The sequence below is a fragment of the Drosophila suzukii genome, chromosome 2R, assembly GCF_043229965.1.
Source record: "Drosophila suzukii chromosome 2R, CBGP_Dsuzu_IsoJpt1.0, whole genome shotgun sequence".
Taxonomy (NCBI): domain Eukaryota; kingdom Metazoa; phylum Arthropoda; class Insecta; order Diptera; family Drosophilidae; genus Drosophila; species Drosophila suzukii.
Genome location: NC_092081.1, coordinates 22,539,328 through 22,560,234, shown reverse-complemented (window position 1 = coordinate 22,560,234; position 20,907 = coordinate 22,539,328). Strand labels below are relative to the sequence as shown.

General features: G+C 48.8%; 6 protein-coding genes and 1 long non-coding RNA gene across 9 annotated transcripts; 2 read left to right on the top strand and 5 right to left on the bottom strand.

Moving 5' to 3' along the window:
- Positions 1 to 533: 533 nt before the first annotated feature.
- On the bottom strand, positions 534 to 4,216 carry LOC108009178 (zinc finger protein 853). Its single transcript, XM_017073312.4, has 2 exons — positions 3,920 to 4,216; positions 534 to 3,556 (listed from the first exon to the last, which is right to left on the bottom strand). Exon 2 carries the CDS (start codon positions 3,528 to 3,530, stop codon positions 1,014 to 1,016), a length of 2,517 nt encoding a protein of 838 aa, XP_016928801.2. The 5' UTR covers positions 3,531 to 3,556; positions 3,920 to 4,216; the 3' UTR covers positions 534 to 1,013.
- A 317-nt stretch (positions 4,217 to 4,533) lies between these two features.
- LOC108009179 (uncharacterized) lies at positions 4,534 to 6,935 on the bottom strand. Its single transcript, XM_017073313.4, has 3 exons — positions 6,676 to 6,935; positions 5,506 to 5,850; positions 4,534 to 5,447 (listed from the first exon to the last, which is right to left on the bottom strand). The coding sequence occupies exons 1-3, from the start codon at positions 6,868 to 6,870 to the stop codon at positions 4,653 to 4,655; spliced, it is 1,335 nt and encodes a 444-aa protein (XP_016928802.2). The 5' UTR covers positions 6,871 to 6,935; the 3' UTR covers positions 4,534 to 4,652.
- Positions 5,231 to 6,197, top strand: LOC118876970 (uncharacterized). The gene is made up of 2 exons (XR_005013910.3): positions 5,231 to 5,372; positions 5,472 to 6,197. It is a non-coding gene; the product is annotated as an uncharacterized lncRNA (long non-coding RNA).
- A 680-nt stretch (positions 6,936 to 7,615) lies between the features above and the next one.
- mahj (LisH and WD40 domain-containing protein mahjong) lies at positions 7,616 to 14,173 on the bottom strand. Of its 2 annotated transcripts, none has more exons than XM_017073310.3 (11): positions 13,579 to 14,173; positions 13,369 to 13,519; positions 12,276 to 13,088; positions 11,940 to 12,212; positions 9,740 to 11,866; positions 9,558 to 9,678; positions 9,396 to 9,493; positions 8,975 to 9,337; positions 8,499 to 8,559; positions 8,224 to 8,442; positions 7,616 to 8,166 (listed from the first exon to the last, which is right to left on the bottom strand). In XM_017073310.3, the coding sequence occupies exons 1-11, from the start codon at positions 14,007 to 14,009 to the stop codon at positions 8,162 to 8,164; spliced, it is 4,662 nt and encodes a 1,553-aa protein (XP_016928799.2). In that variant the 5' UTR covers positions 14,010 to 14,173; the 3' UTR covers positions 7,616 to 8,161. The 2 variants fall into 2 exon arrangements, with proteins under 2 accessions (XP_016928799.2, XP_016928800.2); XM_017073311.3 differs by having other exon boundaries at positions 8,224 to 8,430.
- Positions 14,174 to 14,465: 292 nt separating this feature from the next.
- LOC108008319 (protein TEX261) lies at positions 14,466 to 15,934 on the top strand. Its single transcript, XM_017072136.4, has 3 exons — positions 14,466 to 14,641; positions 14,701 to 15,002; positions 15,432 to 15,934. The coding sequence occupies exons 1-3, from the start codon at positions 14,572 to 14,574 to the stop codon at positions 15,654 to 15,656; spliced, it is 597 nt and encodes a 198-aa protein (XP_016927625.2). The 5' UTR covers positions 14,466 to 14,571; the 3' UTR covers positions 15,657 to 15,934.
- A 144-nt stretch (positions 15,935 to 16,078) lies between these two features.
- Positions 16,079 to 16,959, bottom strand: Rpi (Ribose-5-phosphate isomerase). Its single transcript, XM_017072135.4, has one exon. The coding sequence runs from the start codon at positions 16,931 to 16,933 to the stop codon at positions 16,115 to 16,117; it is 819 nt and encodes a 272-aa protein (XP_016927624.2). The 5' UTR covers positions 16,934 to 16,959; the 3' UTR covers positions 16,079 to 16,114.
- A 496-nt stretch (positions 16,960 to 17,455) lies between these two features.
- On the bottom strand, positions 17,456 to 19,876 carry LOC108008369 (uncharacterized). Of its 2 annotated transcripts, none has more exons than XM_017072210.4 (2): positions 19,695 to 19,876; positions 17,456 to 19,635 (listed from the first exon to the last, which is right to left on the bottom strand). In XM_017072210.4, exon 2 carries the CDS (start codon positions 19,631 to 19,633, stop codon positions 17,660 to 17,662), a length of 1,974 nt encoding a protein of 657 aa, XP_016927699.2. In that variant the 5' UTR covers positions 19,634 to 19,635; positions 19,695 to 19,876; the 3' UTR covers positions 17,456 to 17,659. The 2 variants fall into 2 exon arrangements, with proteins under 2 accessions (XP_016927699.2, XP_016927697.2); XM_017072208.4 differs by having other exon boundaries at positions 17,456 to 19,639; positions 19,695 to 19,875.
- Positions 19,877 to 20,907: the final 1,031 nt, after the last annotated feature.

Below are 20,907 nucleotides of genomic sequence, written 5' to 3'. Positions count from 1 at the left end.
AGCGAAATAAGTAAACGGCGGGCGACTTTCGCTGTCACAATGTTATTCCAATTGATGATATTGGGCAACTTATTTGCTAATTAATTATCAATTTCGTGTGACAGCGGGTGACTTCAGATAACTGATTACCGGCCACTTAAATATGTACGTATATAAATAACAAAAAGTTATAGCATTCGTAAGGCCAGATAATAAGTATTTAAATTATAACTTAAATATCCATAAACAAATAAAGGCATTTAGCATCCATAAGATAAGTATAATTGCACAAATATCATTTTAGGGACAAATTAAACACTAAGGTGCAATTATCCAGATACTCTGGAATTGCCAGAGGAACCCTACACGTGGCAATTGGGAATCAATAGGCTAGACCTTGGACTGATTGTTGTTTTCTTTCGATCAATTTTGTTTTGGCGCTGTTTTTTCCGGTCCTCTTACGCCGCAATTGAATAACAAGCCACCCAGCGAATTGGATTACATGCTTAAAAATAAATATTACCCGCCATGGAGAAAGATGAGCATATTGTGCATTTTTTTTAGAAGGTTTGTTAATTTATTTTGTTGCAGTTAAAACAATTTTTACTTATTCACGTTTCAAGCCCAACAATGAAAACCCAACGCCGAAATACGTTTAGCCTAAAATGCCAGTCTGATATTCCCCGGGAAAAACAAATTAATAATAGTAGATAATAAAATTAAAAACAAAAACTGGCACAGTCCCCGCCGGATTTGGATGTGGGACCTGTTTCGATCCGATCTGCCTACCTAAAGTTTCGTATTTGCTTACAAAATTCGAGTGAATCGCTCTCAGGTCCTACTAAACAAGTTTTCTACGACAGAAATCTAGGATTGCAATATTTGTGTGTGGTTGTGTGCTAATTGCTAAATGTTATCTAGACGGGGTAGTACAAAAATATATTTATATCCGTATGTTACAGCTAAGTGGTCATCTAGATGCCGAGCAGGCACTCGCCGTTCCCAGGAGCGGCTGCTGCGGCGAACTCCGCTGGCTACGCCTGCGTCACGAAGTACACCTCGCCGGAGGAGCCCACGACCACGGCATGGGTGTCGCCCGCTCCGCCGGCCAAGGTGGCACTCTGGCCGGTGGCCATCATGTTGGACATGTCGGTGGTGCCGTTGCTGACGAGGCTCACTGCCCCGCTGAAGCTGTCGTCCTGGCCGCTCATCTGCACGTCCGCAGTGTGGTCGGTGCTCTCCACATGCAGCTGCAGCGAGTCCACGTTGTCGTACAGAGATCCGCACTCCCCGCACTTGAACAGGGGCTCCACCACTTCCGGATGCTTTCGCTCCACGTGCCACTTGAGGTTAACCGCCGAGGAGAAGTTCTTCCGGCAGTTGCCCACGCCGCAGCAGTAGGCTCGCTGCTGGTGCGTCTGCCTGTGTCGGTACAGGATCGCCTTCGACTTGAACGTGCGGTTGCAGATGGTGCACACCGGGGTGCTGGACTCAGCATCGTGCGTCTTCATGTGCATCCGTAGCATGCCGGGGCCCTTGAAGCTCTTCAAACAGATCTCGCATTGCGGCTGTTTCTTGCAATTGGCACGTATCCAGTTGGTGTGCGAGTGCATGTGGTTCTGCAGGCCCTTGAACTGCCGGAACTCGGTGTTGCACAGGTGGCAGATGTAGCGGCCCGATCCCAGTGGCGAGGTGTGCTGCCTTATGAACTCGGTCACCAGGTTAGCGTCTATTTCGTAGTTGTCGTCCGCTCCCGCGGCCGCAATCACGCTGGCCGTCTGCACCAGCTGGCGAGAATTGGCTGCCGCCAGCTTGCTGCTGATCGTCGGTGCAGCGGCGGGTGGTTGGTGGTCGCAGGGCTCCAGGGTTACTCCAACCGGAGTGCCCTGATTGCCTCTCTTAGCCCGCTTGGCCGTCGGACTCGGGGAACTCACGCTCAGAGTGGGAGCCACCAGGGCGTCCGTGGTCGTGTTGGCCTGGCTGAACTCGACCACAGCGTTCTCCAGCGATATGCTCTGCAACTCCTCTTGCTGCTGATGATGATGGTGCGACTGTTCGGACTCCAGGAAGGCCTGGTCAATGTCCACACTTGTGTCGCCATCCGGTGGCTCCATAATTGCGTACTGCAGGTCGTCGTCCACGTCGCCCGAAAGGTGAGGATCCTGATCGTCCGTTATGTACTCGCAGTCCTGGTCGATCTCCTCCGCATCCGGATCCTCCAGCATCTCGTCGCCCTCCAGCTGTATCTCCTCGATGATGAACGTATCCTGGTCTTCCTCGTGCTTCAGATGTTCGTCCTCTTCCTCCACCTCGTCCATCGCCTGCTGTTGGTCCAAATCGTCAAAGTACTCGTGTTCCTGGCTCTCGCTCTGCGTAAGATCCTCGTTGATCATCACTTGGTGATGCTCGTGGTGGTCCTTGAGGAAATCCTGCTGCTGGTCGTCGTCCAGGACTATCGTTTCGAAGCTGTGGTCACCTTTGCCGTCCAGCTGTTCGTACACATCCTCTAGTTCCTCGTCCTCCACATCGCAGCCGTCCTCCAGCAGCTGGACGTCGGCATCGCCTAGCGAGGCGCCCACATGATGGTGGCCCATGTCCGTGGCATTGGTGGTGGTGGTCACCGTCGTGACCCCGGTGGGCGCCAAGCTGCGCTGCGGCACCAGTTGCACCAGCTGCAGTGTCTGCGTACCATTGGGCTGCTGGACGATCTGCAGGGTCTGCCCATTGGGCGTCTGTAGGAGCTGGGGCAGGAATTGCGACTGCTGAGCGGTGGCCTGTCCGTTGGCCGTGCCCTGCGGCTGCGTGCTGATGATCTGCGCCAGCTGGGGCGTCACAATCTGGGCCGTCGTGATCAGCTGGCCGTTGGGCAGCAGAATCTGCTGCGGCATCGTCGTGGTGGCGCCGGCAGTGGACAGAAGCTGGGCGGGAGCGGGTTGAAGCGTGGGCAGCTGAATCTGCTGGATCTGCTGCTGCATCGTGGGCTGTTGCTGCGGCTGTGGAGCAGGTTCCTGCAGCAGTTGCATCTGTGGCTGGGGGGCGACGGGCTGTGGGGCTGGAGCTGCCTCCAGAAGTCGCTGCTTCTGCTGGCGGGAGCCCTTCCGCAGCAGTGGCTTCAGCTTGGGCTTGGCCGGAGTCTGCTGCTGCTGCTGTTGTTGGAGCGCCAGCTGCACTTGCTCGTCGATCATCTTCTGCTGCTTCTGGAGTAGTCGCTGCTGCTTGCGCTCCAACAGTAGCTGCTGCTTGGCACTGGCCGCCGCCTGTTGCTGCTGCTGCTCCTCCATATCCTGGGCGACGGTGATGCCGCGGATGTAGTCGCGCAGCTCCTTGTCGCTGCGCTCGACGAGCGTCTTAAAGGCGTGATTCCGGCTCACGGCATGAACGCACTGCACGCAGATCTTGTCCGGCCAGCCCTCCGTGGGCTCCACGCGCACGCTGGTGCAGTCCATCAGCATTTCGGGGACCTTCTCGCTGAACAACGGGCGCATCTCCTTGCGCTCCGAGATGCACAGGCGGCAGATCTTGTCCAGCTCCAGGACCTTCTTGCGATCCATCACTTTGTGTCACTAGGAGAGGGTGGCTGAAAAGGTTTACAAGGTGATTAGCTTGGAACACCCATCACTTTACAAGTGAATCCCCGAAAGGTGCACGAATCCAAATTTGCCCGCCAAAATGGGCCCGTTTAAGTAACAGCTCTGTAACCCGCTGCTATTAACAGTGGCCATTCAACACATCTGGTAGCTCTTGCGCCAGACAGAGACAGCTATAGTGTTATACACAATTTAGCATCTTGGTGTTGGTGTGAGCGAAAAATCATATTTTCGGGCCCAAAAACGAAACAAATACATAATCACCGACTTGAACTGGCCAAATGTTTTCGATTCGCTTGCACCCGCACTGCGTGCACCTTTCGCCAGGGATCTTGAACCATAACTCCGCTCACCTGCGCTGTATTTATGTAATTTCCGCAGCTCGCCCCACATCCACAACACACGAAAACTCTTCAAATATGGCCGCGTCACACAAAAAGCCTTTCGAAACTCACATATTTGTGATTATGGGGCCGAAACACGCACCTTCCCGCGGTAAAGGGTTCGAAACCAAAACAAGTGCACACCAGTGGGTCTTTCGGGACCCGGATCGGATCGAATGAAAGCACTAGACGTTATCAATAGGGTTCTTTCGATGAGATGGAGATTGAGATGAATGAATTTCTCCGCCAGCCGAACTGCTCTGTCTTTCTCTGTGTGTGAGTGAGATAGGCGTGTTGCAAACGGGGCTGCCAACTTGCTGGGCAGATAAGTCCCTAACGCGTGCCGGTTGCGACATTTGTTTATATTTTTAAAAATAATTACAACCCTCTATACTTTAACTTACAATTCACCACTTTTATTATTAAACCTTACCTTTTATATTTTCATCCATTGGTCTGTGTGCCTTGATTTAGTCCATTTGATTCCACTCTACTTAAAAAATCAAATCCACTTTAATAATTTTTCTACACTTGAACAAACATTTTACATGAAAACTCGTCAATGAAACAGAACCAAAATAAAATTAAAGGATTTGGCATTAGCGCTGCCAACTCGTTTAATTAAACTGACATTTCGGAGTAGAACACCTGTTGATCCTGGTGCTTTTTCGGAATACAAAACTAAAGGCTAATATTTAATTTTTTAGGCTGGTGGAGCCACATTCGTGTTGGCCACTTCGTACCTCTGGCGCTGCTTGTGCCTTCTGCTGTGGGTGCGCACCACCAGATAAATGCCTAGGATGACCACGAGGGCCAGGAGCAGGGAGGTGACCACAAACCACCCATAGTAACCATCGGAATCCGCCTCCTCCTGGGCGTTCTCCCACTCGGTGAAGTTGCCCGATGGATCCTCCTTCAGCTGGCCGGCCTTCTGCTCCCGGAAGAGCGAGGCCTTGGCCAGATTACTCGATTCCGGGGCCATGAAAACAGGCTCCGTGTTGTCGATCCGGACAAAGGTGAGCCGGGCTCCCAGCAGAGGTTGCTTGAAGCGCCTCAGTCCATGGCCGTAGTACTCATATATATCTGCGCCAAACTCCCGATGCTGGTCCACCCACTGCCCAATCACCTGGACCCGCACCTCGCTCCTGGGATCCATGCTGCGTCCGAAGTAGGCCTTCTCCGCCACGTCCAAGCCGCCCACTCCATCCGCATCTAGCTCCAGGACAGAGGAACGGTGCTCGAAGAGCAGGGGCAGCCTGGCCAGGCTCTTATCCTGGTACACACTGCTCATGTTGACCAGGATCTTCTCCACAAAGGCGTAGTTCAAGCTTCCGTAGATCGGCTTCCTCTCCCCACTGGGGTTCCGAAGCACGCTGTCGCCCAGGTGCATCTTGTAGCTGTTGGTCACATTGCGCCACGGCAGGTAGGTGATGTTCCGCAGCTGGTACATCAGCGGTTGCAGTTCCACCAGCACATTGATGTTGTCCTCCAGACCGTACTACAATGATTTCTGTATTTTTAGTCTATCTACGGATAAATCCCCTGAATAAACTCACAAAGTTATCCCCGAAGATCATAACCACGCAGGTGAAGAGATTGTCGGACACCGCATTGACCAGATCCGTGTGGCGGAAGTGGCAGAGCTCCGTCTTCTCGCGTTCCACATTGGTGGCCTTGGCTATGTAGGTCAGCCGCTCCTTGGGATTCAGCTCGGCGGCGTAGTTCTTGAGCACCGTGTGGTAGGGCACCCAGGCCAGGACCGAATCCGCTTCATTGGCACACACCTCCGCCTGGACACCGCGTCCACTCAGCTCCCCGTTGTGCAGCCGCAGGAAGTGGTGGTTGTCCCGCTTGACCGTCGTGGAGCCGTGATCCGTGCACAGGGTGTCCACGAGACTCGCCTGCGAATCAGCAAGATAAAAGTTTAGACTGGAAACAAGCACCTCGATCGCCGGCTTATCTCAGCTCCGTCGGCATTATCTTCCCCAGCTACGATGGACACTTTGTCTCTTTATCGTCAAGCTAATTCAATTTGGAATATCAGCCACTCGAAGGTGGCGCACGAATAATTTATGGCTGGCATTGGATTCGTCACTTAAGGATGTCGATGAGCTAAACTCGTTTGGACGAAACGGAATTCAAAGCCATTTAAGGCTGGGAGTTTTCATCTGCTTGAGGTTACTCTTTACAAAAATGGATAAATGTAATTCACTTTTGGTCACCTAATTATAAAACTAAGTAAGTTTTATTTTAGACTGGCTTTTTGGAGGATTTTAAAATGTATTTTAAGAGTCAAGATGTTTGAGAATTATTTCGATTAGAAATATAAACTTAAATTGAAATTAATATGAGCACCAATTTCAAATGTCTTAACACCAAGGAAAGTATTTTAAAATATCTACATAAGTAGATAAAAAGAAAGATATGAAAGGAGACTTAAATGCAAAGTAGATAAGCAATTAATTTTAATTTCCTTCTTTCGAAGCGTGGGATAATAATATCATTAAAAATACTAACACAATTTCTAATAACTTGCATTATAATTACAACCTTTCAGTATAGAAAATGAATTAGGTCATTAATCTTTTTAAGCTGTGACACTTAAATATTCCTAAAAAATTTCTTAGCTGGTCAGTTATAAAAGCACCCCAAGATATTTCAGCTTCACTTTAAAATCGATTTCAATTATTAGATATTTAGAGCATTGTTAAAATCTAAGGATTCACCTTCTCCTTCAGGGTCAACGTAGTGGCCTTAATGTGGCACTGCTGGTCCTTCTCGCTGGGCATGACTATGCGTCGATCGATCTCCGACAGGAGCAGCGGTTCAGTTTCGATGCAGAAGTGGGGGTGCTCCTCGAAAGCAGAGGCACCCAGCGCCACCAACACAGTCAGGCAACCGACGATAAGTAATTTAAACATTTCCGTAGTTCCCGTGGTCACAGTTCTTGGATTCAATTGCGCCGGAGCCGTCGATCAGCACAGGTCGGAGGACAAGTCGTAACTAAATTTGCAATTTTAAACCGACAACTGAGCGGCGGACGGCCTAATCGAACGCATTCCACTTGACCGCCAAGCAGTCGCACTGCGAGCACCCGAATATCACCATATTTATCTACTGATGAAGGATTCGGCCGAGATTTGCTTCGATTTTCAGTGAGAGCCGATCCGAAATAACGTCACTGCACTGGCAGTTAGTGAGTAAGAACTGGGGGATAGGAATGTGTGCGTTCACCAACTTGGAGTCCACACCCGCCGATAAGATAATCGGCTAGCATTCGACTCAAACTCCAAACAGACCGTATGTGTAACACCAGTAGGTCTATGCTTCAGGTAAAAATCAGGGTGGATCGATATTGGACAATTTCAACAGAATTTGATAGCAATATATCTGAATTCCTGTTTCTTTTAATAATTATGGAATTTATCATACTCAATTCTTCGATTCGAACCGCATATAATAGAAATATCTAAGTGTTCCCACTCATAAAGTAACATACATTGCAAATAAATATCAAAATGACCACTTATAAAAATCATATTAAAACGAATTCTTTTTTACACTCAAGTTGGCTTTACAAGTTCTCAATAAACCAATATATTTAATTTCATCAACTTGGAATACACTGGTATACATAGTTCACTTCATAGGCAAAACGAAAACAAATACAATTTTCAAATTTCTGAAACGAAATATATAATTATTTTCTGATCATTAAGGTATGCGCATGAAAACGCTGCAAAATTTAAGCAGATACAAAAATAGGGCTTAAAATTATACAAAACATGTTCAATTGTTCCTAGTTGCTAATATTTGATGCTAACACGACCGTTTATTCCTTTATAGCAAAAGTATACAATTCTTACTTAGGTTTGTACAGTGGAAATTGTTGGACAATTTACAGATTTGATTCTCACAGTCGGTATTCACGATGCGATCCCATTAATAATCATTTGCTGGCTACCATGCAATCGTGCGGCATTCGTATGTATGGTTTGTACAAAATTCAAAAATAACAGTTTAAATTGTAAGTGTAACAGCCTAATATCTAGATTCACTAAAACTAACGACGATTGTTGGTATCTCATCCTCCAGGCGCGCTGCGGACAACAGAGGATCGAACGAGACGAGACGACACAGTAGGAGAACATTGGAGCGGTGGATCGGTGGTGGAGGAGCTGACGTGTTGGTGTGGTGTGGAGTAGGAGGGGCTCAATCTAGGGGAGGAGAAAATACAAGTCGTACACGAACGGAGTCTAGAGATCTTGAATTACCGTCTGAGCTGCTCCTGTCGAAGTATTCGAGCACATCCTCGAAGTCGCCCTCGTCGTCGCCATTGTCGGATCCGTCGTCGTCGTCCATGTCGTCATCGGAGTCCAGCAGATCCCCATCGTCGTTGTCCTCATCCAGGTCTCCGTCCTCGTCGTTGTCCGAGCCGAGTCCCAGGTTGCGCAGCAGGGGGAATCCCATGAAATTCGGACCTAGAGCAAAAGCTACGGGGTGAGGATATTTAGGCAAACCGATTGGCTGCAGATCGAATCCAACTTACTGTTCTCGGAGCCCGTATCCGAGCCGTCCTCATCAGAATCGGGCACCTCCTCATCATCTTCCTGCAAGCATAGACATAATATTTAGTTCAATATCATCCATCCGCCGCATGAGGGTTCTCAGATCTATAGCAGCGCCGATTCCGACTCCGCCACCGCCATTTAGATTCAGATTCCCATTCCCGCCGCCACTGCCATTGCCACCCAGTGTACGTGCTCGCCGTCGCACCCCAACAATTGAGCTGTTGGGTGCATGTTGGCGAGAAAGATTCGGACTTGCGTGCAAAGCGGGACTGAGCCGACGGAGCTGCTCCTCCTCGTTCAGGCCAGCGGGCGCCGCGTTCTCCGCCGGCTGTGGACGCGCTGATGCCTCCTCAAAGACGCGCAGCAGCGAAGCGCCGCCGACATCGTTGGCGTTCGCAGGCGCGGGCGCAACTGCGTCCGACACCTCGCTGGCCAGCTCCTTAACCGCACGCACCTCTTCCGAGCGCTCGCTCTTCTTCACGCCCACCGCGTAGATCTTCACATAGGTCTCCTGCTTGGACTCGTAGCCGCTGTAGTCCTCTACCACGGCGATCAGGCTTCCGTTGGCGCTGACGCTCAGATCGTTGATGTTGCGCTTCACGTCAATGGTCGCAATGCTCGAGTAGTCATATGCGTCCAGCACGTTGAAGCTGGTGTCGTAGGTGGTCGGGTCCATGTCGTGGTCCCTATCAGCCCCCAAACTGGCCCCGTAGATCACGTGCATCGGGGAGAAGGTGCAGTTGCGCTGATCCAGCACTGGCACAGTCTGCAGCAAGTGGAAGGTGCGCAGGTCCCACACCTCGGTGTTGGCGATAATCTGTAAGGAAAAGTTGGGAGCATTAGCAAGGAATTCCCCGCTCAATTTCAGGCATTACCTCCAGGCAATTTGGATGGAAGACGCCCGATATGCATTGATTGAACTTCTCGAACTTGTGGATCTCCTTTCCAGAACGCACATCCCAAAGAACACCATCTAGGAAAATACATTTAATGGATTATAAAACGATGTTCTGATTAAATAATAAATCGTTCCTTACCAGACAAAATCAGTTCATCGGTTCGGCAGAGAGTAGCTCTGTTTTTGGTGTACAGATTAGGTATGGTTGGCGTAAAAGAGGCCACCTTGGACCCAGTATTTATGTCAAAGAGCGTGCAACACTGCAAGGCAAAGGCAAAGATATTAATTTAAAGGAATACAAATATCAAAATAAGTTAATACCTCATTCTGGGTGCCCAGGAGGCGGTCCTGCGCCGTCTGACTAAACTCACAGTAGGTGACATCGGGCAGCCGCAGCTTCAACTTGAACTCGTCGTCCGCAATGGACCACAGAATGCTGGTGGGCGTGCGCCAGAAGCTCGACGTTATAACCAGATCTCCAGCTCTGTTGGCCTTGATGGCATCCACGCTGAAGTTGTGGCAGTTGGAGAAGAACTGCTCCACGCCGTCGTTCATGTTGAACACTCGTCCGTCGCCCTGCTGCGTGCCCACAATGATGTACTTGCCCACCAGGTCGCAGCAGGTGAACTCTAGGTCCTCGTAGTCCGCCGATCGGATGCTGCGCCACGGAGAAAAGTGCGTGTGCACATAGCGACGGTCAAAGCGACTGGTATTGAAACCAGCTTGAGTGCGAGCATGCCGGCTGGTCAGGTTGTAGTTGGAGCTCAACAGGCGACTTGGCTTGGGATCCGGACACTTGTGCGGCTCGTACAGATCGAACTGCGGACAGGTGGTCACCGGGTTGTTGCACAGCGAGTGCTGGTTGGTGAGGTATTCTGTGACGATGGTATTGAGGGTGATCCTCTTGGGGTGCAGCTGGCCATCGTCAGGCAGACCCACTGACATGCCACCAGGCTCCAGCGATGACTTCTGAATCGAGCGGCTCACCGAGTTTCTGTCCGTCCTCCTGATTTTGATTGGCGTCTGCGTTGTGTTGAGGCAGCCAAAGTTCGGTATGCTCACTCCGTCCCCTGCAGTGCTGCTGCCTGCTCCTGCAGCTATCGCCGAATCCTCGCCGAAGCTCCTGTTCAGGTCTCCGCTTCCCATGATCGCTGCATTCACATCTTGCATGCGGCTTCGCAAGCGATTTCTGGACAGCGAGCTACTCCCGCTGGGAAGTGATTTGTAATCAAAAGGCGACTGATGGAAGCTTCGTGTGGTGGGCGTCTGCAGGGGAAGACCCACTTCGCGTTGCAGCATTTGGGCTGTTTGCGAAAGACCATTGCTCTCCAGGTGCTCGAAAATGAGCTGATACAGCTGCTGCTTGTTGTACTGGATGCGAGTCTGGGCAATCACATTGGCTTTGTGCATGTTGGACAGCGACGGATCCAGCGGATTGTTCAGCGGCTTGGTTTTGCCCGACACCCGTTCGAGCAGCTCCAAGGCGTACTTCTGGAAGATCACATGTTCGGCGCGCTTCTCCTGGAGTATGGGATCGCGCATCAGGGTCTGGAGCTGTCCGCCAGCGAACAGCGGCAGTTTGCTGACGATCTGTCTCACCCGATCGGAGCGAGCTAGTCCCGCCAATGCTCGGCAGGCCATTCCCCTGATGCAGTCCGCATCCGTAATCGGTCCCTTGGTCTGCATGAGCGAAAGCAGCACCACTATGCCATTGTTGGAGCACACCGACTCCCATACTCGCTCAATCAGCTCCTCGGCGTACTTGTGGTTGGCCTTGTTCTTTCTGGAGGAGTTGCCGAACTTGATCAGGCTGGTGCCGCTATCCTTTCGGATGATGGGTGAGCAGACACAGTGGCAGAGCACTGCCAGCGCCGACTTGATCACCTCCGCATCCGAGGTGATCTCCCCAGCAGCAGCGCCCAGAACCGAGCAGAATCCCGAGGTAGTAGTCTTGTCCAGCATCAGCAGTCGCTCGCAGAGCACCACATAGACCCGTGGAATAATACAGCACACACTTAGGACGTCCAGGGCCGATCGCACCGTCTCAGAGCGTCCACTGTTCACCCAATCGTAGCTGAAGGCGATGATCCTGAGGAGCATGGTGATTCCTCCGAGCTTCATCAGCTGATCCACTGGCTGCCAGTGGGCCCGAATAGAGGTGTGCTCCTGGAGCGTGCGAATCTGGTCGTGTAGCTGGTCGAAAGTTAGCTTGGCCGCAACCGTGGGATTCTGGTTGAAGTAGTGCGTGGAGGAGGGCGACGAGGAGGCCGCGTTGTGCTGGCAGAGGAAGCTGTTGTACTTGTAAAAGAAGTGCGCCTCCATGTAGCGTTTGAGGGCCACGCAGACATGGCGCACCATTTGGCGGGAAGCACATTCCACGTCTTCGTTGATATCAGAGTCGTTGTCGCTGTCATTGTGGCTCGGATCCAGGATCTTAAGCACGGAGATCTATAAAAGGGGAATGATATAGTTAGCTTTAACTTCTTAATTAGGTCTACCTATGCCATTGCGGTTTACTCACCACATTGTAGAGCTTTCTCAACCCATCCTGGGCATCGAACTCCTCCAATATGACCTTGAACTGGAAGCTCAGACTGAAGAACATGGTGGCATGGCACTTGGAAGAGTCGTGGCAGCGACCCAGGATCCAAAGAGCGTAGCGCACCAGCTCCGAAATGAGGGGACGTTGCATACTGCATATGCGCTCCATGGCGTCCTCACAGTAAGCCAGGTAGTAGATGGCAATGGAGACACCTGTGGTGGCCAAACTGGGGCGTGGAACCTTCAGAAGAAGCTGCAGCAAATAAAAGAAAAATTTGAAGAAACTTTTTCTTTAGTAAGATTAATTAAAACTTACCTCCAGTCCGCCGTGGGAAATAAACTCCAAGGCAAACTTCTTGTGGCAGAGAAGGGAAGCCAGATACTTGAGAACCTCGTAGGCCAGGCAAGTGTCTCTACGATCCAAGTTCTCTAGGTAGCCGAAAATCAGCTGCATCACATTGTTTTCAAAGGCCATGGCCAGGAACTCCTGGTACTCGCCCAGGCTGGTTAGGAAGCGCATGATTAGCATTTGGCTGGTGTCCGCCGTCGGCGGATGCAAGGGGATGTACATGCGTTTGTAATAGCGGGACACGGGGAAAGCATCCCTGCTGTTCTCGAAGAGAATCGACATGTTGGAGGCGTCTCCGTGTTGCGAGGAACTGGCCCCCAATCCACTGCCATTGTGCTGCGGCGACTGGGGAGCGGAGGCATTGCTGGCGCAGGCCACCCAGCTGAGCATTCCCGCCGAACTGCTGTCCGCCGATTGGTTGTGCTGCGAGGTATTGGCATCCGGACTCTTGCTGATGGCCAGCAGCATGTGCAGCCGCTTGATCATCTTGGGCACCAGGCGGATGTTCTGATCGCGGAAGTTGATGGCTATGTCGCTCACTTCCATGGCTTCGGCTAGGAGCCCGGTGGCATAGCTCTGGAGTGGTTCAATGCTGTCCTCCGCCCAGGAGTAGATACGGTTGATGGTTCCGTCGCCTTCGGCGGTCTGGAAAACGGCCGAGGTTTCCATGCCTGGCATGATCTCCAGGATAAGCCGGCAGGCCAGGATGTTCAACTCCAGGGAGCTGCGGCTCACGTTCTGACGACTGAAGTAGTTCTCTCGCAGATAGTCGTTGAGTAACTATAAAACATTGGATTTAATATATGTAGTACTTTGTTTTTAGGTAAATGTAAAGTATTGGGATCCCTCAAGTTGGTAAAATGGATTAAGGTAGAACCTTAGTCTAATATTTAAATAGTTCGAATGGTAAATTAATATTCATATTCATTAGCGAAATATTGTAAGCTTTCTGATGCAAAGAAATGTAAACAATGTTCAGGTTTCTAGAAAAATCTTAAATTATCTTTTTTATAGGAGGGCCTTACGTTGATAAAGAAATACCCTTAAACCCATATCTTACTTTGCCCATAAAGGTGTCCTTGCGAAAGAGCAGCTTAAGCAGCAATCCGTACTGACAACTAGGATCGGCTCTATAAGGATGACGAGAGTCCAAAGGATCTGGGTCCTTCCGCCGGTACACGTCCTTCTCGCGCTCAAAGATCTCCGCCAGGCTGTGAGAGTAAAGGAATTCATTAAAAATGATGGGACGATATTATAGAAATCCTTTTACCTCCTCAGAGTGGGCACTGGATCGTACCCACTCTGGGTCTGCTGCTGCTCCCACTTGTCGATGATCTGGGTGAGCTCCTTCTTGGTGGCCTGGCGGCGGTCGGCGGCAGCAGCTTCCTCCGGATTGCCACCGCTGTCGCTTTCGTTTTCCGCGTTTTCCACGCTCATGGCGTCGCCATCTCCGTCGGCGTCTTCCTCGGCCTCTGGTTCCCCCTCACCCTCGCCGTCATGTTGCTCGGTAGGTTCCTCTTGGTCCTCCTCCTGGTGGTCGGCCGGCTCCTCACGCTCCTGATCCTCCTCATCCTCGCTCTGGTAGGCCACAGCCACGGCCTCTGCCATCAGCGCTGCCTCAGTCGCCGCCTCTGCCTCGGCCGCTGCCTCTGCCGACGCCTCTGCTCCGGGCGCATTCTCGCTTCCACTGCCCTCAGACATCTTATTGGATTCCCGGGACTTGGGTGCACTTGCTCTAGTCCTAGTCGCACCGCTGATTCGCAACCAAACACTTTAAACTTACTTCAAGTGGCGAAATAAAGCGTGCGGCATAAAATACCACGCGCTCCAAATTTTTGCAAAGCTTGTAAGACCGCTCACAGTTGGCGGGAAAATGGCCGAATTCCTGAAATACCAAATGAAATGTGACTGAATGGGCTGTGGAAAACGGGCACACCAATCGGTTTGTTTTGGTTTTTCAATCGCTTGAATTAGTTATTTATTACTCTCATTTTTTCTGTGTACATTGTCCTGAACTTACTGAAGTTATAAAAAGTATAAGGAATGACCTTAAAACCCACTTTACAGCAACATATAAAAGCGCGGTAAAAGTTGTCCCACATACTAGTATGATCGTGTTGTAACCTTAAAATACCATAACATAGGTCTAGTATTTACAGCCAACTGCCAAACAACACACTGATCGGATTGTTTTGTTTTGTCGGCCGATTTTAGCCGAATATAACTACGTATATATCTTTATCTTCTGGTCCAAGTACACACCATGGCCTTCCTCTACATACTGGGCTGGATATCCCTGGGCATACAGATCGTTTTCCTGACGCTATCCATAGGTGAGGTGTCGCTATCCGATTTTCTGACTCAACTGCAACGTCTGCAATTGTTTTCCCAGTGGCTGGACTCTATTATCTGGCTGAACTGGCCGAGGAGTACACCACGACGGCGAGGAAGTGCATCCTCTTCCTGATCAGCTTCACGATCTTCATCTACGTCCTGCTGATGCTCTTCGAGGACCTCCCGTGGAGCCTGATAATATGTGGATTCGTAGCCCAGGGCTTCCACCTCGGAATCATGGGAGGATTCCCCTTTGTTCGGTTCCTTTCGCTTCCGCTGCTGGGATCCTTGACCATGCTGGTGGTCAATCACTTCCTGGCCTTCCAGTATTTTACCACCGTTTATGTGCCTTTCACGCAGGTGAGTTAGGAACAGCGGGTTCCAAATGTTTAATAATGTTTCAAACATATGTGTTGCATAAATCATTAGTCATAAATAGCGCATTCGTTACATATAATACCTTTTTTGGGCTCTTCTTTAATTTATTAATGTCTTTGGTTTTTGTTTGATTTATTTTTAAGGATTTTTTCGTGGGTAAGGTGAAATTATCTACTAGGAATGTTTTTAAATTTATCTTGTTGATTTATTTAAACTATAGTTGGAGAACTTAAAAGTTAATACTATATTCATTACAATACCATAACAATGTACCTTATAGTTTTACGAATATTTATTTTACAAATATTCAAAACTCTAATATACCCCATATGTATATTTTTAATATGATTTAACCCTAGATAAGAAATATTTAACTTTAAACCGTAAACTCATTATCGTTTTTATCTCCAGGTGCTGGCCTACTTCACTATCTGCATGTGGATCGTGCCCTTCGCCCTGTTTGTCTCACTCAGCACGAATGATAGCGTCCTGCCCACCACCGTCAGCGACCAGAGCCGGCGCAGTCCGGACGTGGTCAGCAACTACTTCTCGCGGAACAAGAAGCAGGGCCTGCTATCACTGTTCCAGTATCTGAAAGACACCCTGCTCCCTGGGCGGACCAAGAAGGCCTTCTAGACGTAGTTTATTTAATGTTTATTTATTTTTGTAGCTGAAATCAAGACAAAAGTATACAAAAGCGTAGGTAAACTACGTTTATGGAATGACATTCGCTATTGACTCATTGGATATGGTATGAATAACGACTTGTTAGTTCTTAAGAATAACTGATAATTATCTTGATATGTCGTTATCAATACGACAGTGATTTAAGTTTAATAGGAATCCCTTGTAGCGACTTTCGGATAACCATATTTTGTTATCATTTCAAAGAATAAATTCGATTATAAAGACAATTAAGAAATACGTTTTGTATAGGTTTAGTAACTCAATCTTTATTTATATTTATAGAAAATCTTTACATTTAAGGAACTTTGCAGTAATAGAAAATTGCAAGGAGCGCCACAATGGCTCCCCCAAACTCTTCTCAAGAAAACATGTTAGATAGTTGAACTTTATTCATTATTCCCTTACAACTACTTGTTTTGAACTTTGACCGTGCCATCGGCCATCCCGTAGTAGCACTTGTGGGCCATGTTGACGAACAGACCAGTCTCCAGGACGCCCGGAATCATGGTGATGGCTCGGTTGACCTCGTCCCAGTCGTACTCCCGGTTGGCGATAAACTTCCAGTCCAGCAGGAAGTTGCCATTGTCCGTGACAATGGGTCCAGCCTTGACCTTGGCCATTCGCAGAGAGGCTTCTCCGCCAAAGAGCGCCTCAATGTGCAGCTTGATGGGCACATAGGCCATGGGAGCCACCTCGATGGGTACGCCGCGGCACCACTGCTCACCCAAACGGATGGAGTTCTTCGTGTAATCGGCCACCACGATGAAGTGCTTGGCGCAGGAGGCCACCACCTTCTCCTGGAGCAGGCAGCCGCCGCCGCCTTTGATGAGCACCATGTGCCGGTCCACCTCGTCGGCCCCGTCGATGGCCACGTCTATGTTGGGATTCCTGTCCAGATCGCCCAGATTGAGGTTGTAGTCGAGGACCAGGTGGCGCGCCTGGTAGGATGAGGGCACGCAGATGAGATCCGTGAGCTCTCCCTCCTTCCACACACGCTCCGCGATCCGCTGGACGGCATAGACGACGGTGGAGCCGCTCCCGATGCCCAAAATCTTCGTATCCTCCGTGACCCACTGATCCACGGCCGTGCGGGCCGCCGTCTTCTTGGCCGCATCCAGAGCAATGTCGTCCATGTTGCGGATCTGGGAGTAGAGTAGGGGTGCCCCTAGAGATAGTGCTTCGCTGAGATTTTGGATGAACCGCGGTCGCAATAACCCAGATAACATGTGGTTAACAGCTTTCGGTTTCAATCGCAACTTCAATGTCACAGAGATCAAGCCGCCTGCGGTTCTTGGGACGCGCTAGGGATTCTCACCACTGCGCCGGCCAAGTTAACAGCACTGTTAAGTGGCGCCCGCTAAAGTCGGTTATTTGAATTCTCTGTTGCATATGGCTAGGATAGTTTGAGTGCTTAAAAAAGTGTAGTATAGCTATATAAATCTAAATTTGACAATAACAATATGAATACAATCTCGGCACCTTTTCATGGCTTCCTCAATAATAGAGTATTGCAATGTAAATAACATTAAATTTAATTTTCTTGCTTCCAAAACGATTTTTAAATAAATATGAATATCAAATGCAATAGACGGATATCAATTTATAGAATGAAGAAAAACATGAAATTGTTTTATTGAGGTAACGGCAACTTCTGCATTAAATATTATTTTTTGTTTAAGTGAAAAAAATTCGTGGTTTATTTTAAAACTTCCCAATTCAATAACGTTATACAAATCACAACTAAATCGTAAATTCTAATCCAAATATTTTATTGAGTTTTTATTTAGAAACATTTATTATTTTATTATTCTGGCACAGGTTTTAAATAATAAAATTTTTATTCTGGTTTCTGGGAATCTTTCCTTTTAGTTAAATATTTGATTGAAGCTTTTGGTTTTTGGCACATGCTGGCATATAAAAGAAATTCGTCAAATTCAAATGTTTCACGACCTTTAAATACGTGGTTCCGACAACCTTTTTGTTAAGTCTAAGGTTACCACCTTGGGGGCGAAGAAGCCGCCGTAACCAGGTCGTCCCTTGTAGTAGATTCCCAAGCCGGCAAGAGGAACCGCGGGATGCGGAACCACCTCCTGGACATCTATGAAAGGCAAAGTGTTCTGGGCCGCATCCTTCAACTGGCTGGAGCTAACGAACTCCATGTACTGGTTGTCTTTAGAAAGCGGTAGCGATGGCAGCTCCGAGGCGGTGGATAAATCACTCTCCTTTAGGATTAACTTCTTTCGCTGACCCTCAAGATGGGAGTTTTCATTGCCCAGCCAGTAGCTCTTTGTCAGCGGTTCGATCAGCAGACCAGTGGAGAAGTTAAAGTAGCTGAAACGCACCTCCAAGTTGAGGTGTTTCTTGAAGATCCGGAAACGAACTCCGGTGACCACTTGGTCGCTTGAATTAACTGAAATCTCATCCAGGTCGAGGGCTCTGCTATCCATGCTCAGGGTGTGGTAGTCGTAGCCATCGCGAATGTCCACATCACTCACGTTGTAATCCTCCACAGGCAGCCATTCCAGCGAGCTGTTGTTGATAGCTCCTCGCGGCAGGAGCTCGCCTTGCTGAAGCTGCAGGTGGAAGACGCGCTGGCTCTTCATGAACCGGACTCCAGTCACGATCTTGTTCTGTTTGAAGTCCGACATGGAGTCACGGAGGTTGAAGTAGCGATCTGACTTGGGTCCCGGTTCGTCGCACAGGCAAAAGCAGTAGTGGCAGCGCCAGAAGATCCAGCTGGACCAGGAGGAGGGTTCCCTCACCTCGGACTTGCATCCCTGGCCCTGCTTATCGGCACCGAAGTTGATGTACTCATAGCGCCTTGCGGAACTGTTGGAGGCCAGACAGATCGACATGTCCGAGTCGATGTAGTTGCAGTTGTAGAGTCTTCCCTTGCAGGTGGGCTGCTGGCCACAGAACTCCTCCTCCGGCTGATAGCAGCCACTCGAGCGGGTATCATGGTAATCGGGGCATTCGCTGCGGCAGCTCTGATCCGGATTCAGGTTGACCTCGTTCTCCACGAAGCCCTGCAGCAGGCGTGTGACGCGGTCAAAGGTTTTGCCCTCCACGTGTTTATCTTTTCCAGGATCGCAGCGCCAGTACAGCCGGTTGCTGTGGGACATGACCTGCTGGAGCACCTGCTGGGCGTGCTCCAAACGCTTCTGGTGGTTCTCGCGCATCAACAGCAGCTCCTGGGTGAAGTTTCCTCGCCCGAATTGCCGGAGCATCATCCAGGAGAACTCTATCATGGTGTAGCCCTTCAGCTCCGTGAAAACCCACTTGGTGAAGAGTTGGTAGGCAAACTGTTGGGCCGACTGCCTGGCCCGGCACATTTGTTCTGGGGACACCTCAAAACTGGCTGTCAGCTCCCAGAGCAGGGAGTGCGTGTAGTCCTGTTCAGGGGCAATGGCGTCACCTAGGTAGAGACAGTCGTGGTGCAGCTGCAGCAACAAGGAAAGCGAATTGGAGCCGGGATTCACGTTCCACTTGGCAAAGTTGATGAGGGTGATGGGCTCCAGGGATTCCTGGTGCTGCTCGTATGCCTGCAGCTGTTCGTGGCGGAGATCTATGAACTTGGTGAAGTCCCTCAGCTGGTTGAGGCGGTGCAGCAGGTTGGATTTATCCTGCATCTCCCTCAGCAGCGTCTCAATGGTCAGGGCAGTGCTCCTGGCCTGCTGCTCCTCCAGACTCCTGATGTTTCCGCTGACCTCCTCGATCTTGCTCATCATCTGACGCTGGTTCTCGTAGATCAGGGCCCCCGCGGTGATCTCAGCCACGGGCATCTTGTTGATCAGATCCCATGACTTAAGGATGGAGTGCGTCACGTCCTGGATCAATCGTATTATGTCCACTGTTTCCTTGACCCTTCCTCCACTTCCGGGGGCGGTGAGCACGCAAATTGCGCAGCAAAAGAGCAAAAATTTCATGGCTTCCTAGGAAAAGGCACTTAAAAGCAAGCTCAGCATATTTCATACAGTATCGGCTTACCCTCTTGAATTCCTCGCCAGCTGGAGGGTGTATGTTTATTTATGTATGCTCTATAAAATAAACCTCGGTTGCGTCGCCTCTGCGAGTGGGCAGCTACTTTTACGACCGATCACTTTTAAAGATTCTTTTGAACTGAGTTCTGAGTACGAACGCCTGCACATTAAGTTATATTTCCGCCATCTTCAAAAATATGAGATCTTAACGCCTCTTTAGCTTTGTGTGGTATTTTCAATGATAATGCACTATAAATACTAAATTCAGTATTACCTTTTACTATTCAAATTTAGTTTAATAAAAAATAACTTGTAAATGATATATTTGAGAAAGATTTAAGGGTATTCAAAATTAATATATACATTTTATACAATTATACTAAAACTCCATTTTTTAAGGTATATAAATCATATATAAAATCATAATGTTTTTAAAACTCTTAAGTTATACATACAACTTCAATACTTATAAAAATGTTTTTGTTATATTTCGACTAATATTTAAAAAAAAAGTTACAGATTAATTCAACAAATAAATTGTACTTGAAATATCAAAAATTTGAACATTTTGTGTATATAAATATATAAATAAATATATTTTTTTAAATAATTCCATAAAATATTAGTATAACTCATTGGTGCACTCTAGAAATAAATCGTTGACCACGATAATACCGAAAACGCACAGAGAAGCATTTAAAAGTGACTTACTGCCGGTCGATGAGTAAAGTCGAAAAGGGGAATCCCCGCAAATGGAATGGACAGGAGTTGCATGAACCAGACATACAAACATACACACATACATGTTTACCGAGAATATTTGAAGAAATTTAATACTTTTAGTGCACAAAGCGAGAACTGTTGAATGCCGAGCGATAAAGCTGAAAGGCAGAACACAATCACAAAGGTGATTGCAATTTTTCTGTAGCCGAGCAGCAGGCGGAAAAGCTGGAAAAATCTGGAAAACCGGAACATAGGAGCCACGTGAATGGTCAGGGCAAGACATAAAGATATAGAAAAAAAGGGGAGCCCGTTTGGGGGAGCGAACCGAGATGTGAAAAGATAGTGGGCCAAAGAATTTGTGTTAATGGATTTCACTTTTTAAGAAATAAATTACTATCTCCGTCCCAAGGGGAGAATCCGGAGGTCGAGCCGCAAACAAAGTTCCAAGCAGTTTGGATGATTGGATGGGATTTCCAGTCATTAGCAAAAAAGACGGC